The 15,959-nt window shown below is 44.2% G+C and overlaps 1 protein-coding gene across 1 annotated transcript; it reads right to left on the minus strand.

Annotated features, from left to right (window-relative positions):
* Nucleotides 1-1,338: 1,338 nt before the first annotated feature.
* Nucleotides 1,339-15,461, minus strand: AQP3 (aquaporin 3 (Gill blood group)). Its single transcript, XM_071730523.1, has 6 exons — nt 15,274-15,461; nt 6,156-6,282; nt 5,848-5,985; nt 4,591-4,709; nt 3,635-3,852; nt 1,339-3,045 (listed from the first exon to the last, which is right to left on the minus strand). Exons 1-6 carry the CDS (start codon nt 15,379-15,381, stop codon nt 2,877-2,879), a joined length of 879 nt encoding a protein of 292 aa, XP_071586624.1. The 5' UTR covers nt 15,382-15,461; the 3' UTR covers nt 1,339-2,876.
* Nucleotides 15,462-15,959: the final 498 nt, after the last annotated feature.

Genomic DNA, 15,959 nt, shown 5'->3' on the forward strand with positions numbered 1-15,959 from the left:
TACTCAGCAGTGGTTGGTGCTTCTCCAACAGATCCCAGAAAAGCTGAAGCTTTACACAGCAGGGATATGGTTAAGCCAAATATTCTGACCTGAAATTGGTCCCTCATTGCAGTTTTAGTAAAGGTAATAATGTGTAACCACAGAGGCTCAAGTAAGGTAAGGGTGCATGCCAGGAGGAAGCAGGAGGTAATACACCAAGAAAATAAAATTAAAATTAAAAAAACAAACCACAAGCAAACCTCAAGCAACCAAAAAAAAACCAAAAAACAAGCAAACAAACAAACAAATAAATAAACAAAAAACCAAACAAACAAAAAACAAACAAAAAAACAAAGAACAAAAAAAAACAAACAAAAAAAAACAAAAAAACAAATAAATCCCAAATGCACACCTTGAATCAAACCTTGTACCATGTGCAGTAAGAATTGTAAGGCATTGATCAGGTCAGTTGAAGACACAGCGTGGTAGAAGAGTAGAAAAAAGGCAGACAGTGATGAAGGGAAATGGGAACTGACTTCTGCAGCTGTTAGTTGATCACAGTAGCATACTAGACTCCTACACAAATTTTGAGGGACAAACTTTTAAGATAGAAAGGGAATCAAAGCATTATGATGACCTCAGGCAGAGCATACTAAACAAACCCAGCAACTTTCTTGCCAAAAGCCATTTGATTTCTAGTTGGTGAATTGAAGGAAACCATATTCATCCAGACCTCACCAATTGTTCAGTATGGCACCACGTGAGAGGTTACGAGCTATTTTAAGGCAGTACAACTAATATGGGAAAAAATACAGCAAGACACAGAGCAAGAATAATTGTATTTACAGAGGACATGGGCTGGAAGAAATAATTGAGTACTGTGTTCATGTCTTTTCTTTGCAGGGCATACCTGATAAAAAGAAGTGACAAATGAAGTATGCTGGGTGATGCTGGCCAGTGTGCTGAATGCAGAATAGACCTGCATACTCAGAGGAACTGATTTAATGATTTAAATGATACAAAGGGCAAGGACAAACACTGACCATTTGTTCCTTTTGCCTGAAGAATGAGAAGCCTGCTAGAAGGACATGTTCCCCCCAGTAGCCTGGACCTTGCCCTTTGTACTGGGCACAGGCTCTCTATCTCCTCGCATCTGCCCCAAAGCCCCAGTCCCAAAAAGGAAAGGAAAAAAAAAAAACAAATGGAACATGTAGATGTGTTTTCTGAAAGGGTTAATTCCAACTTGCTCTTACAGGCTGAAGAGGATGTAGGCTTGAGAAAGCTATTTGCTATTTGCTATATGACTTCCTTCCCATGAAGCTTACTGACAGCTGCTTTAAAATACAACAAACAATAGAATTTTACAGATGGATATTGACATTTTATTTTTTTTAAATGCAAAAAAAAAAAAAAAAAACCAAAAACCAAGAATACATCATTTTGGTGACTGGAAATGTGTACAAAGTTACATATTTCAAGGAATTCACACACTAAAGAAACAGGCTTTGAAAGAGTTTCTCTAATGCAGTTGCATGAGACCTACAAATTCTTTCACAACCGGTACTATTTATTTCAAATACTCTGTAATAATAGGCATTGGGAGAGCCAGATATCCCCTAAGATGCCAGCACTGCCAGTACGGGAGTTGCCTGGCCCCAGTCCCTCATCTGTGAGTACCAGGGATACCCCAATAATTCTGCAAGGTGTAAAAGGAGATGTTCCAACAACACAATGCCCTAATCTGAGGCCACCCCAGCAGTCTCTCCAAGGTGTCAGAGAACAGGCAGTTCCCACACATCTTTAAATTAACTCATCCCAACCCTGGTATTAAGTAATAGATTTAAGGAGTATATTTATATATAAATCTAGTAAAAAAAAAAAAAAAACAAAAACAAAACAAACCTACTGTGAAATTTACATGAACACACACAACTTTAGCAACATTGTGTTTTCAGTGGAACTCTGCTATTTGCTGCTCATAGTTTATATACAAGGCTAATTACTTGGGAAGGATACTACAGGGAGCCAAGTACTTTTTTCAGGTCAGCCCCTGGCTAGAACAAGGATTTCCTATGTGTTATATTCTAGGAGTTGGCAATATTAAAAACTGTGATTAAAAGACCAGGGTGGTGTGGTTTGTAAACATTTTTTTTCTTAATATTAAATTAAAATCTAGTTCATTCTCATTCTGCTCTGACATTACACTGGTTGATATGTTCTAGGAATTCATGGGAGATATAAAAACTCTGGCCAATAAAAACTTTTTAGATATATTCACTCCTGGTGCCAAGTTCCTGACTTCAGAGTAACACCAAGCATGGATTTGATCCCTTGTAGAATCACAGGCAATTTAATTTTTTTTTTTTTTCTGGGATGTAGGAGATTCCATTCCATGATACAAAAAAAAAAAAAAAAAAAAAAAAAAAAAAAAAAAAGTTTTGTATGATCTCCACTCTGCAAATGGGGACACAGGTATGGAGGGAAGCAGTTTGCCAAGCTCATAGGTAAGGCCAGCAACACTGTCCAAAAGAGCTCCAGATTTGTGAACAACTGACCCATGATGGAGGTGTTGGACAGCAATGCCCACTTCTCTCCTGACTCCTACAGTACTCAACCCCCTTCTACTAGGGAAAGGTAATGTGTTACTGCATTTGGGGAAAGGCTCACAGCAAAATGCTTAAAGCAAATGCATCAGGGATATATGTGTGTGGGGGGAAAAAAATTAAAATTAAAAAAAAAAAAAAAAAATAGAAAAAAAGAAAAGAAAAAGAAGCTAGAATATCTCAAGGCAGGAAAAAAACTTCTTCCTGTTGTTCTTGAAGCTCTTCTTAACCCCTTACTCCTCTTCGCTGCAGTCCTGAGCAATGAATGTCTGCCAGATGTGGGTGGCAGCTTTCTCAGACCCTCTCCTTATGCTTCACGTTGGCCAGCTTGACTGTTTCCTGCTCAGAGGCAGGTGGAGAAGGCTCATCATGACATCCAATCATCAGCTGATAGACTACCACTCCTGCAATTGCCCCCAGGAAAGGAGCAACGACTGGAACCCACCACCACTGTTTACCAGTCCTGGAAAACACACAAAAAAAAAGGCACAAAGTAAAAACTGCAGCCTAGATATTAGGATATACGTGTTTGTATCTGGAACAGTGCAAGATCTGGTCATGTCCAAACCATACCACTTGTATTGTTGCAAAAGACAGTAGCACTCACAGATCCACACCAATTTCCAAGGCAGATATTGCCCCTCACTGCAAGCTCAGATCACAAGCAACTCAGAACAGTGCTTCCAGGATTCTCAAGAATGTCTCTCCACCAAAAAAAGTTAAGGAGCAGTTCAAGTATAAACAGTGCTTTGCATTTTCTACTGTTAAAAAAAAGAATTATAATAAGCTCATGCTCAAAGTGCACCTAAGCTTCTTTTGGATGATCCTAGATTTCCACCCTGACAGCAGAGTTAGGTCATTTGCTCTCACTGCTGGAAACCACCAAGCATCCATAACTTTTTAAGAACCAGGAGCAGAGTAAACAGTGTATTTTAAATATAAAAATATCCTCATGGGTGTTAAGACTCTTTATGATACCAGAGCTACCACTTGCTTGACTTGTACTTTTTTTTTCCCCTCCATGCATGAGGTTTTCATGGGCAAGGACTTACCAGAACACTTCAGTGCCCCAGCCAGCAATAGCTGTGAAGAGACGAGGTCCAAAGTCCCTGGCAGGGTTAACAGCATATCCAGAGTTGAAGCCCATGGAGGTTCCAATAACCAGGACAACGAAGCCAACAGTGAAAGCCTCCAGCCCCGGGGGGATGGGGTTGTTGAAAGGATCAACAATAGCCAAGACACAAACAATCAGGGAAGCAGTGCCAATGAACTGGGGAGGAAGGGAGAAGAAGAGGAATTTAATCCAGATTAATCTTCTAAACAAATCAATTAACTCTTCTGAAGTCCCATGCATTTAAGACTCATTCTCTGAGCTGAAAGAGCTGCTCTGTGTCACCCCATGGCACTGTCAGACCACAGCAGACTGAGCTCTCATGGGAATGGCAGAGTGGAATGTGCTCCTCCTGGCAGCCCACAGGTTCTATCAAACCCACACCTTTTTTCCTATCCACAGAAGAACCATTTGAGCAGCCAGAAAAACTGAAGACATCTTCCTGAATATGCTTCAAACCTGCAAAAGCTGGGTGGCTGGCTGCTGTCCCTCTGTGGCTGATGGCAACTCTAAAGAGGTGACAGTCACCTCCAACACCAACCATCTCCTCACATCCACTTGGTCTCCGGGCTATACAACAGACACAGCAGTACAGTGGGAGTGAGGAAGAGCCATCCTTCCTCAAACTATCATTCTTCAGGGGCTGACACCAAGTGGTATCCTTTCCACTCGTGTCCTGTCCAATCTGGTGGTACTGGTCAGTCCCTTTAAGACAAGCCTTCTTGCTGTCAGGGTGCTCTCTGGCTCTGCTTTTCCTATGGGTTACTGAGATAGCTGTGTCAGCTCTAAAAAAAATATCCTCTTTAAATTTTCATTCATTCTCCAACTAAAAGAGAGGCAAAAATTCCCCAAAAATTCCTCTTCACTTGTGCCTTCATCCCCACAGCACCTTCTTACCTGGTCAAAGAATCCATTCACGGCATTCAGATGCTGAGATGGGTAAGTGGCAAAGATACCAGCAGTTCCATTCTGTCCTGTTACATACAGGTGGTTGCTGCCAAAAGCCCAGATGGCATCTAGAAGTGTGGGGAAAAACAAAGAAAAAAGGAAAAAAAGGAAGGTAGGGAGGTCAGCCATTTTCCAACATGCATCAGAGAGAGAGGACTTTGCTAAAATGTAGGCTACACAGAGCCATGAATATGGAGGCAGAATTCCCTGAGCACCCCATTCCTAAGTGTTGAAAAACCAGTTGCTGTAGAGTACTCCTTTGTACAGCACTCATTTGGAAAACTTGGGGTGTAACCCACCACAGCATTTTACCAGTAAGGCTCAGATGCAGATGGCCTGAGTCCCTGTTCCTAATATTTCTTGTTTGCCAGGCACCAGAAAAGAGAACCAAAAAGTAAACATTAAGCTGACTGTAAATCTCTACCAAAAGGTACCCAAATGCCCATGGTATCTGTCTTGGTGTCAAGACATAAGATGTTGCTATGGATCAGCAAGAAGGATTTGGGCTGCACTTTCCTCTAAGCCAACACACAATCAGTTTCACCACTCAAGGCTGTCTTGCAGAAAAGTTGCCTTTTGCTTACCACTGGGTAGAAGCTGGACATCTAACCTAGGTGGGCTGTCCAAATTCCCTCCTTGGTTAGTGGAGAGAAAACCAGTCACTTTCTGAAGGCAGCTCTCCATGGGTTAGGCACCTAACATGGGATTAACTCTTCTGAAGAGAAGACTTCAGCCCACCAACTGGAAGTGTTTACAGAGACAATGTAGGTGCCCCTGCTTCTTTCTAAAGTGAAAACCATTGGTGTTAGCGCTGAGGCAGTTTCCTCCCTTCAGGTGGAAGCTGCAGTGACCCACATGTTCTACTCAGCTACTGGGAACATTTCCTCTCTTGCCAGAAACAGACAACAGGAGGCAAACTGTGAGTCAAATCGTCACCCTTGATACTTCTGGAAGAGCAATTTCTAGCAGAAATTCTCTCCCACTGTCCTGAGATGAGGAGCACCACTCAGGACAGATGGATGCACGAGGAACTGGACTTTATGGTGCTTTCCAATATAGAGCCACTCTGGGAAATGTGGCAAAAACTACTAGAAGTCCCATTGTCTGGAAGCTGAGACAATCCAGAGGACATCCATAGTGAAGTCTTTGTTTTGTTGTTGTTGCATCCATCTCACCCCAACAAAGACAGAAAGTTTCTGCACTCACCATAGTAGAGTCCAAAGACTATGCCAGCTCCCAGGAAAGCTCCCAGGGTTTGGGCCAGGGCATAAATTGGCAGCTTGATCCAGGGCTCCCGGGCCAAGAAGCACATGGCAAAAGTGACAGCTGGGTTCAGATGTCCACCTGCAGAGAGATTGGTGTTTATTACACCCTTAAAGACAGAATTTGAGCCCCAGAGATGAGCCAAAAGACACTGGCTTCCATACCAGTGCCATGTAGGAAAAGCACAGCCATCTAAGCCTGAACAGCAATGGTCACAAGTGGAATCCAGCCCACACAGAGCCACCACATACCTGATACCTGTCCTGCAATCAAAATGCCAAGTGTCACAGCGAAGCCAAAGGCCAGGTTGACAGTCAGGAAACCTCCATGACTCCCTCTGCTGAGCACGATCTGTGCAACGGAGCCACAGCCAAACAGCTAGAAGAAGAAGAAGAAGAAGAGACAGGAATTACCCTCTCTGCTTCACATCAGAGCCAGATGCTGATCAGCAAGTGTAACTGCTCCACTTACACTAGTGGGCACCATCACACCCCACCCATGACTCAAAGCTTTCAAAGCTTCAGCCTTTGATTAAAGACTCTAAGGTGATGCTAAGTGGGTTCAGGAAGGTGGGAAGGAGGACACAGACCAAGCCCATCTCCTGGTGGGGGGAAACAATACAGGGGTCAAAGCCAAACTCAAGATCAGACCACAGTTCACACCTCCAGGAAGAAGTTCATATAGAGCCTGACATTCATAAAGTCCTCTTTTCAATGGCACTTGTTGATTGGAAGGGAGAGATGAGGTACCTGCAGAAGTCCCAGTCTTCTCTGCTGTGGGCACTCTGAGCACAGCCCACACCATCCCAAACCAGACATTGTAAGAAAGGATGAGGACAGCACTGCCAGCCTCTCTCTGCAGCACCAGCACAGCACAGACACCATGAATCATGTCCATGTTCCACAAGCAGCCTGCCACCAGCACAGGCAGAGGCTTCGTCTTCTGCCCAAGATCAGAGGTGCACCAAGAACTACAGGGGACAAGAAGTGTTCCAGCTGCTCCTCTGTTTGATAAAGGGCGGTTTTTAGTAGCTAACAGAGCATTTTCTCTTTTTTTCAAAGAAGTTTTCTTGAAAGAGATGATCCTTCTGTTTGCAACCATATCCAAAAGCCCTCCTTCCTATGCTCAACATTAACAACCCAGACCATTTTCCCCTGACAGTGCAGTTCACCACTCCCCCAGATGGAGGCTTTCTGCCTGGCCAAGCCTCTCCACTTCCCACTATGTAATTTAAGGAGCCCTAATCCTCATCATCTGTGTGCTTTTATCTTCCACTGGCTCCTCCTCAGATGATTTTTGGTGTGTAACAGAGATAATCACATGAGCAGGTACTGAGAGCATCCATAAACTAGGACAGGGATTATAGCTTGCTACTGAGCTCCTCAAATCTAGGGATCAAGGCTTGACTTACTTCTACTGATCACATGCCCATATCTACACACACATCAAGACTTTCTGCCTCTGTGAACTCCATCATTCCAGAATTACTCAATAGCCACAGAGGATCTGCTCCTAGGAGATAAGCCACCAGGGCAGCAGGAGTGGCTCTCTTTACGTCTCCTGCCAATACTGGACATGCACATTGAGCAACTCACAGTCCAGACACAGGCCAAAGCCAAACCACTGCTAACTAATCCCCTCCCTTCCCCTTGACAACTGCATTACTAATAAATCAAACACTCTGCCCAGTCTGCTGGGAGAGGGGCAGCAAGATAGGCTGCAGCTGACTCATGAGGTGGACACTCTGCACACAGGTGCCTCTTGACAAGGAGCCAGGTCTCCAGCACAGGACCTTGTGTAGAATGAACAAAGGAACCTGTAGAACTTGCTAGTTAATGAGAGAGGATATCAAATACTGCCCCTTCAAAGCCCTAATGCTGAGCTGCCCAGATGGGAAAACAGGGTAGAAGAGACACCCAAGGAGAGACAGAAAGGATGAGTTTTGTTTATTGCACCAAATAGATCCATCAGTCCCAGCTGTGCCCAGTCCTCTTAAGGGAGCACAGCTCCAACTGAGCAAAAAAAAAATACTGGCTGATGTGCAGGGTGGCATCTGTTCCTTCCCTTAAACCATAAGTGCCCCAGAATGCTCTGGACAGAGATTTTGTGAGAGTACTTGGCCATGGTGTTGACCTCTAACATCACAGAGCACATCAGTCCGGCCAGTGAGGAGGTGAACCCACAAAGAGCTTCAGTGGGCCCCTGAGACTGGCAGAGTTGGCCCCAGCTTATTCCACTTGATTGAAGTATTTGTGTTACTCACCCTGAAAGTACTGGCAGTTCTGCAAGAGGATGGTGGTTGGCTCATTACTCACATATCTTTTGGTTGCAGAAACCACAGAGTAAAGTTTTCCCCTTCCACCCCCCTGTTCACCCACAGAGGTTTTCCCTTAACCTGCAGGAAGGCCAGGGTTAGGTTTCCAATTTCCCTAGATTTTGTTCCCCATTCTCAGCTCCCCCATCCCACACCTGGCAGCAATGCTCCAGCTTTTCCTCAGAAGAGAGTCTATGAACCATGAAAAACACCCCGGAGCCACTCCACAGGAGCATTACAATTATTTATCAGATGTGCCCTGAGCACTATTTGGCTCAATTCAGCATAACAGTAGAAAGCTTGTCCCCCAGCAGATAAAAAGAGTAATGTGATATTTAGGTGAACTTTGACATGCATGTGTGTAATTCCACCCTGCACCAGTGGAGTCCACTAAGCATGAACACACATTCTCATGCATGACATCCATCCTTGGCATTTGACTTTCAGAAAGCAGTTCAAATCATACTCAGCCATGCTTTTGTGGCAAGAAGCCACAAGACATTATGCAGTCTTGCCATGGCAGTGACTGTTACAATATTTTTCACACCATTTTTGTTTGTGTTGTTTGCTCGTTTTCCTTCTAATTAATTTTCCTAGGCCATATGAGACCAAAGACACACAGCACTCATTTTTTTAAGTCTTCTTTTTCCAGTGGTCATAGAGAAGTGTTTAGGAGCAGCTAGCCTGAGTTGAAAGGCAAGGAAGATCAATCAGAAGCAATTTATCATTCATCCCAGTGCCCATGCAATGGATGTAGAAGTTCTTAGTCAATATTGCAGCACTGTGGTTGGAGGCAGTGGTGCACACCCAAGACAGAGACACTCACTCTTGTCACTCTTGTTCAGTCTTGGTTTTTTTAATGACTTGCCTCCAACTCTTTTTTTTTTTTTTTTTCTTTTCCTCTGCCTTAAAAAGCCCCAAACAATATAGGAAGAACATCCCAGCCAACAAAAATGCCAGGCTAATGCTTCACATGAAAGCATATGCAGCAGTCAGCTTTTATACCCTGCCATGATACACTACCCAAGTTAAAAAGCAGTTTTTAAAGTGCTAATAAAATGATTGCAACAAAGCTTTACTCTGCTGTATTAAAGCTACTCTCCTAGGAACTGAGGTAAATGCACCCATTAACCAGGTTAATGGAAGCCTGCTTCCCAATTTACTGGCTCTAGAAGATCTTTGTTCTTGGCTTTCCCTGCCAACAGGGAGGTGTCTCACTTCTCTTCCCTTATGAGTTGATTCAAGTCCTTTTACTGTGAAAAAAAATCCATGTTCTGCTGGACCTGTGAATTGAGCTGGTTTAAGGTCAAAGGAGCTGATAAACTCCAAAGCTTGCACAAGGGAGGGGGCAACCAGAAGCAGCAAGAAAATCAGAAAAAGGCAGCAGGTCACTGGCTGGAACTTCTCACTCAGGGAAACCAAAACTCCCTGTGTCCTGAGTATGTCTGGGGACTGATCATTTGGCTTTGTCACCCAAGGTAAAAACACCATGTCTCAATGTCTGGAGACAAGAAAGTGCCAGAGCTAGTTAGGGTTGGTGGGAAAGGACCTCAGAGGAAAAAGAAAAAAAAAAAAGAAAAGTTGAAAAAGTGAATGAAGAAGGGAGGCTACCTGAGTTTATAGGCAGAGTTTGTGATAAGCAACTCTGTACATGAATTTGGGAGAAAGGTAATGCTCAGCACTCCTCTGCACTACAGAGAGGTTTACTCCCTTGCTTGCCACTTTTGTTTGCTGGTGCTTTTCACACATTCGTGTCTAATACAAAAGGACTGGATGCATTTACTTTTGGACCTCAGACAAACCAATCTCTAAGCCAAGGTGGGAAAGTTTTGCTGGCATAGCCCAGGAAGAGAGTCACTACCTGAGATGCAGCTTTCCTCTTCAGCCAGCAAATAAACCAGGGATTAAGCAAGGAGCCTGCTGTAAATCCACCCTAATCTCCTCTGTGGATAGGAAAGACTGTTGAGCCCTGACTGCCCTCTGGTTAGTGGGGAGGATGCCAGAAGGGCATTAACCATAGACCCATGGTCTGCTCAGCAAGAGACTCCAAGATGCTGATGGGAGATTTCATTATTTTGTATGTCATTGGGCACACAAATGGACACTTCCCTTCATATCAGAGGGGAATTTATGTCTATCCTACAGTCCCTTTAAGGCAGGAGGTTGGGAAGGGGAAGAGGACCTCTCACTTTACAGTCAGTTTAAAGCAACCTCCCAACTCTTTTTCTGCAGCTCAATGAAAAAAAAAAAAGGGGTTAAAGGCACTGCCAGTGTCCCCTATGGTCTCTTGCTGCTCTCCCCAAGGAGTAGGACCCAGCTGGGTAGATCTGAGTAAAGATCCATCCTCATTGCTGTTTCTGCTCAAGCAGTATGCAGAGATCTTCATGACCTGTGCATCCAGAACAACCTCCCCCAGCCACAGAGGTGGTGCAAGGAGCACTATCACTTTTGTCTTTTGTCAAAGCATCTCTTAAACAACCATACTGGTCACCACTTACTCTTTGCAAAGCGAGGAGAAACTTTCAACGCCAGAGTCAGGCTTCTTGTCTGGAACCAGCCTGAACAGGAGCAGCCCCACAGAGGAGGGCAGCAGCAGATGTTTGGTCATGTTATGGTTGTTTCTGCACTGCATGTTGTCCCAGAGCCAGGCAGGGCTGCAGGACTTGAGAGATAAGACTGTCTAAGGAACGTTGTGCCTAACACTCCTCACATGGTCGGACCAAATCTGCACAAAACTGGGGAGAAACCCGAGCAGCTCTCAGCAAAGTTGGGCATAAGAGAGGAAATCCACTATTTTAGCTTCTTCCTCCCTGCACACATGGAAGCAGTAACACTTATTATGGTGTCTCTGCTATGTCTCAGATCAGGAGGCTTTAGCTCTTAGACCTGTATCTCTGGCAGGGTTTTGGTCACAGGGTTGGGCACTGCTGGGGAAAAGCTGCCTTCCCACTGAGGGCAAAGCTTGGTTCCTGATCCACCGTTCTGTTGGTAGGAAGGAGAAAACCTTCCTGCTCCGGCACTGGGACAGCAAGGAGGGACAGTTTGGTGCAGATAATGAAGAGCTTTGAGCTGGAGCCTTCGCAGGGAAGAATCAGCAGTGTTCATTATGCGTAAAGCAAAGATTCCTACAGCCCCTCTCAAATCCTAGCAATGAAGAACAAATAAAAATAAAATCAAGGAAAAAAAAAAAAAAAAAAAGGAATTTTTAAAAGTTAAAAGAAAATAACATTCCCCGAGTGCAACGAGCTGGTTTCAGGGAAACGGGCACAAATCAAACAGCGACAGTGGGAATTGTGCTGCCCCAGGTGGCTGCAGGGTGAGCAGCAGCTTCAAGCACGGAGCTGCCAGCAGGGCCATGGGGCTCCCTTCACCTCTATCATCCCAAACACTTCACTGCTTGGGTTCCACTGCTGTGGTCTCCAGCGCCAAAAAATACCACCACCTGGCCACGAATTCAGGAGAGCCCTGACTGCAAAGCAGTTAGGAATTGTTTTCTTCTTTCTTTGTGCCACTGCAGAAGCAAATCACAGTTATACCAACTTGGAAATCCACAGTAAACAGCAAGTTTTTTCTCCCGCAAATGTAAAAATCAAGCAGAGCCAGCTTTGGTATTTACAGCCAGCAAAGCAAGGCAAACGGATCAAACCTTTAAGGCAGACACTGAGACCCATTGCTGGAAATCTGACTTTAGTGAGTTTCTACAGTAACGACAGAAAAACAGCAAGTGGCTGGGAAAATGCCTTCAGCAATTGCGTTGCTTAACTGTAGCCAGCAAAGGGTGTTTCCAACACAGGTATAAAGTTCAAACCTCAGTGCAATTCAGAGAGTGCATTTTGAAGGAAACCCTGTCATTTTACTTTACCAAGGAAAGGTGGAATCAGCATTACTACTGTAGTAACAGTAAGGACACTACCTGCAGAATGTAACTACGTTGTGCAAGGGGCTGTACACAGCAAAAGAAGCTTGCAATAAAGAGTACCTTGTGCCACTCAGGGCTAGGCTGCCTCAGTTAGATTATTCTTCTTATCTTATCTCAAAAAAAAAAAAAAAAAAAAGGCACTATTTTGTCCTGAAGTTCTGACACCTTTACAACCGCCTTAAAAAAAAAAAAAAAAAAAGAAAAATGGGAAAGGAAAGGGGAAAGGGGGAAAGAAGGAAAGGGGAGAAAGAAGGAAAGGAAAGGAAAGGAAAGGAAAGGAAAGGAAAGGAAAGGAAAGGAAAGGAAAGGAAAGGAAAGGAAAGGAAAGGAAAGGAAAGGAAAGGAAAGGAAAGGAAAGGAAAGGAAAGGAAAGGAAAGGAAAGGAAAGGAAAGGAAAGGAAAGGAAAGGAAAGGAAAGGAAAGGAAAGGAAAGGAAAGGAAAGGAAAGGAAAGGAAAGGAAAGGAAAGGAAAGGAAAGGAAAGGAAAAGGGAAAATCAAGCACTAGGTTAATTTTTACAAGCAAAGAGGCTTTGCAGAGGTCTGAAATCACTTTGCTGTAGGAGAGTTTGAAAGTGTTGCGGTCATTACGCAGGGGATGGAAGCTGTGCCAATATCCTTGGTGGGACAAGTTTTATATTACACAGTGAAATTCAAATAATCTGCAAAGTTTAAACAGTCTCTCCCCCTTCAACTCAGGAAGTTAATTTCAGTGTGAACAAAATTAAACCCTAAATCCATCCCTAATATTCCTCAGTTCTACACATATTTATGTTCAGTCAGTTCCATTTCCAATCTATTGTCTTGATCCTATGTCTTTCCTTGGGTATTTTTTTATATATTTACCAGACTCAAGTGCAGCTAAATGCATGAGCACCCAGCTCAGCCTGATTTTTGCAAGGCACAGAACAACCATCTCTCCTGGGATCGTTGAATTCAAACTACTACCCAAGACTACCTGAAAGGGGAAAAAAAGTCATCTTCAGTGCCCTTTCTGTTTTAAACAGGCAATATAATAAAAAGATGCTTAAGAATCTGTGTGCTATGGAGGGGAAAAAATATATTTTTTTTTAGTAAAATAAATAGAATCTGCAAGAACCTCTTTGTGAACAGAGGATTAGACAGACAGCTGCAGGACAGAAAGGGAGTGATGTCCAGCAGAGCCATACTTCAGGCTTGGTGCCCTGGAACACATTTCTCTCTCTGTATCCCCTGCTTTTGCCTGATAACAATTGAGAAGCACTCACAGTGTTTGGGACTTTCTCCACCAGTCCTTCCCATCATCTCCCACATGGATACAGAACCCACAACCCTACACTCACAGCTGCAGGAGATCCCAGGTCACTTTTACAAGATCTGTGAGATGGAGCTGAATGTGTCACTAAGAGGAACATTTTCTTGCCCTCAGCAGACTTGGAGCACATCCCAAAACCTCTCTGCCCCAGAAAGACAAAGCTTTAAGGAAAAGTAATTTCTGACATACCAATTAACACAGGTGCAAGAAGAAACAACAGTTTTTATTGGGGTTTTTTTAATATATTATGATCTTCTGAAAGCTCAGATCCCCATGTCAAGGGTTTGCCTTATTTCTCCATCAGTATTAACTTAGTTAGCAGGAGATACTCCTCTCTACAGGTCTGACCTTGCTTTGGTCCTCAAACTAGCTTCAGCAATATCAGTGATTCATAGACAGACAACTTTGTATCTACTAATCACTTTCTTAACAGCTTCTACCCACCTTAATCCCAAACAACCCTTCCCTGAAAAAGCTACAGGGCTTGTTTGCAAATCATCCTGCTCACTCTGATGATAAAGCAATTGTACTGTGGGAAGCTGTTTTTTTTAAGAGAGGTAGTATTTCAGTATATTCAGTATTTCCCACTCAAGACCCAGCAGCATCTTCTCCACATCAAAACAGGATCTTACTTGTTAAATCATAAGATAGTGTGTTGGTCCTTTCCTGTTGCCCCAGCAGCACATGGACTTCTATCAAACCTTCCTCCACTTTTAGCTCCTCTAGCTATTATTTTTCTCCCCAGGCAGTCCTGCCATCAGCTATAAAGATGTGTAAAGGTGCAGTCAGCCCAATGAAACTTATAGGATTGTTCTGCCTTTATATTGCTTGCACCTGCAGGACTTTACTGTGTGAGCACCAACTCACTTCTGCTGCAGCATCAATGCAACAGAGTCACCGACTTTTGGGCAGCCCTGCATTTTTGGTTGCAGATGCCCAAAGCCAGATATCCCTAATCCTAGTTTTGCCGTACTGTTATTTGCTCACTGCTCCTCATGCACAACTGCCCTGGGTCTTCATATCTGCCTTTGACTTCAAAGCAAGCCAGGGTTGCTCAAAACATCTTCAAACTAAGTTGCACATATCCACCCCGCTTTATCCCCCCAGGTCCCGTCCCTTTGGAAAATGACCACTAAAACGTGCAGAGGAGTTTTGATGCCATTCAGCACTTCAGAACACTTGGAGCCACAGCTCAGCACTGCTGCACACATGGGGAGCACAGGGTCCCCATCAGAGGCAAGCACAGGCGGCTGCCTTGTCCTGCAGCCCTGCTGATAAGACCCCGAAGAACCTGCAGCTGACAGGGGGGAAAAAAAAAAAGAAAAAAAGAAAAAAAATCCAACAACAACAACAACACCACAGCAATTTAAATTCTGGCTACTTCTTCTCCATAGGATGCACAAGGAAACCAAAGCAAGGTAAGGAAAGAGTTGTCATGTCCCCAGGTGATAACACTTGAAGGGTTTCAGTGCCAGGACAATATTCCACAGCGGAAAGAAAGGAAGTTTTTCATGATCTCTACATGATCTCTAGCAAATGCTTGCCCCTTGCACAGAGACTTTTTTTGCTCCCTGCACTTTGCAGACAGACAAAAGCGCCCAAACACCCACCAAGCTCTGCAGAGCCCACCCTATGCCAGCAACCACAAATCCCACCCTCTGTCAACTTATATAAAATTTTTTCCCTCATAGGAAAGGGAATTTCTATGGGTCATGGGGCAGGCTGCACTGGAGATGGGCTCATCCCCAGAGCAAACTCTGGCAGCAGCCCAGTCCCTTCACCAGGACAATGTCCCCCACACCCAAGGGTTAGAAGAGCATCCCCACACCACAGCATGGACTCACCACCAGGATCAGTGTCCCCAGGCACTCAGCCAGTGCTTGTCGGACCAATTTGTTTCTGATCCTCAGGTGCTCCTCAATAGTAGCAAGAACGTCCTTTTGCCTCCCCATCACAGTAGAGGTGTGCTTCGAGCAATGTCAGGGGAAAAGCAGCAGCTGACAGAGCCTCAGCAAGGTTTCTTACCCAGCAGAGCTGCCTTTGCTTATAAATAAGTTCTGGGATGCCTGACACACCTCCTGGGTAACCACACCCCTTCCACCCGCTCTTCAAACCCAACTTTTTTTTTTTTTTTTTTTTCCTCCTCCTCCTTTTCAGCATGAGACAGAGTGGGTGGTTTTTCTTCATTTTCGTTATCGCTTGCATAGGTACGCAAAAGATTCAGGAGTTTCAGAAGAAAGAATTAAAAGTGGCAAAGAAATCCTCTCAAACCTCTGCTGTCTTCATCACTTACCACCTAAGACATGGGGCTGAATCTGCTACTAACCAGCTTCAGCTGACGTTCTAGAAGCCAAACGCATGGACTGAGCAGAGTCTTAATCCATTTGTTCAACCACAATACACAGCTTGCTTGATTGCTTTCACCTTTCTTTCCCTCCCATATTTCTGCAGGATGGGAAAGTAGTGAGTATTCCTGTGCTGGTCCAGAGGCTGCAGGTGCTTTTGCAGGAAGATTGTGGGGCAGGAGGGC

Source organism: Heliangelus exortis, chromosome Z (assembly GCF_036169615.1).
Source record: "Heliangelus exortis chromosome Z, bHelExo1.hap1, whole genome shotgun sequence".
Classification (NCBI taxonomy): domain Eukaryota; kingdom Metazoa; phylum Chordata; class Aves; order Apodiformes; family Trochilidae; genus Heliangelus; species Heliangelus exortis.

Excerpts from the sequence above, each read along its gene's own strand:
- AQP3 (XM_071730523.1), bottom strand. The coding sequence starts at position 15,381 with ATGGGGAGGCAAAAGGACGTTCTTGCTACTATTGAGGAGCACCTGAGG. Across the intron at positions 6,283-15,273 it reads TGGGGACACTGATCCTGGTG|CTGTTTGGCTGTGGCTCCGT; the intron begins GTGAGTCCATGC and ends TTCTTCTTCTAG. Across the intron at positions 4,710-5,847 it reads AGTCTTTGGACTCTACTATG|ATGCCATCTGGGCTTTTGGC; the intron begins GTGAGTGCAGAA and ends CCACACTTCTAG.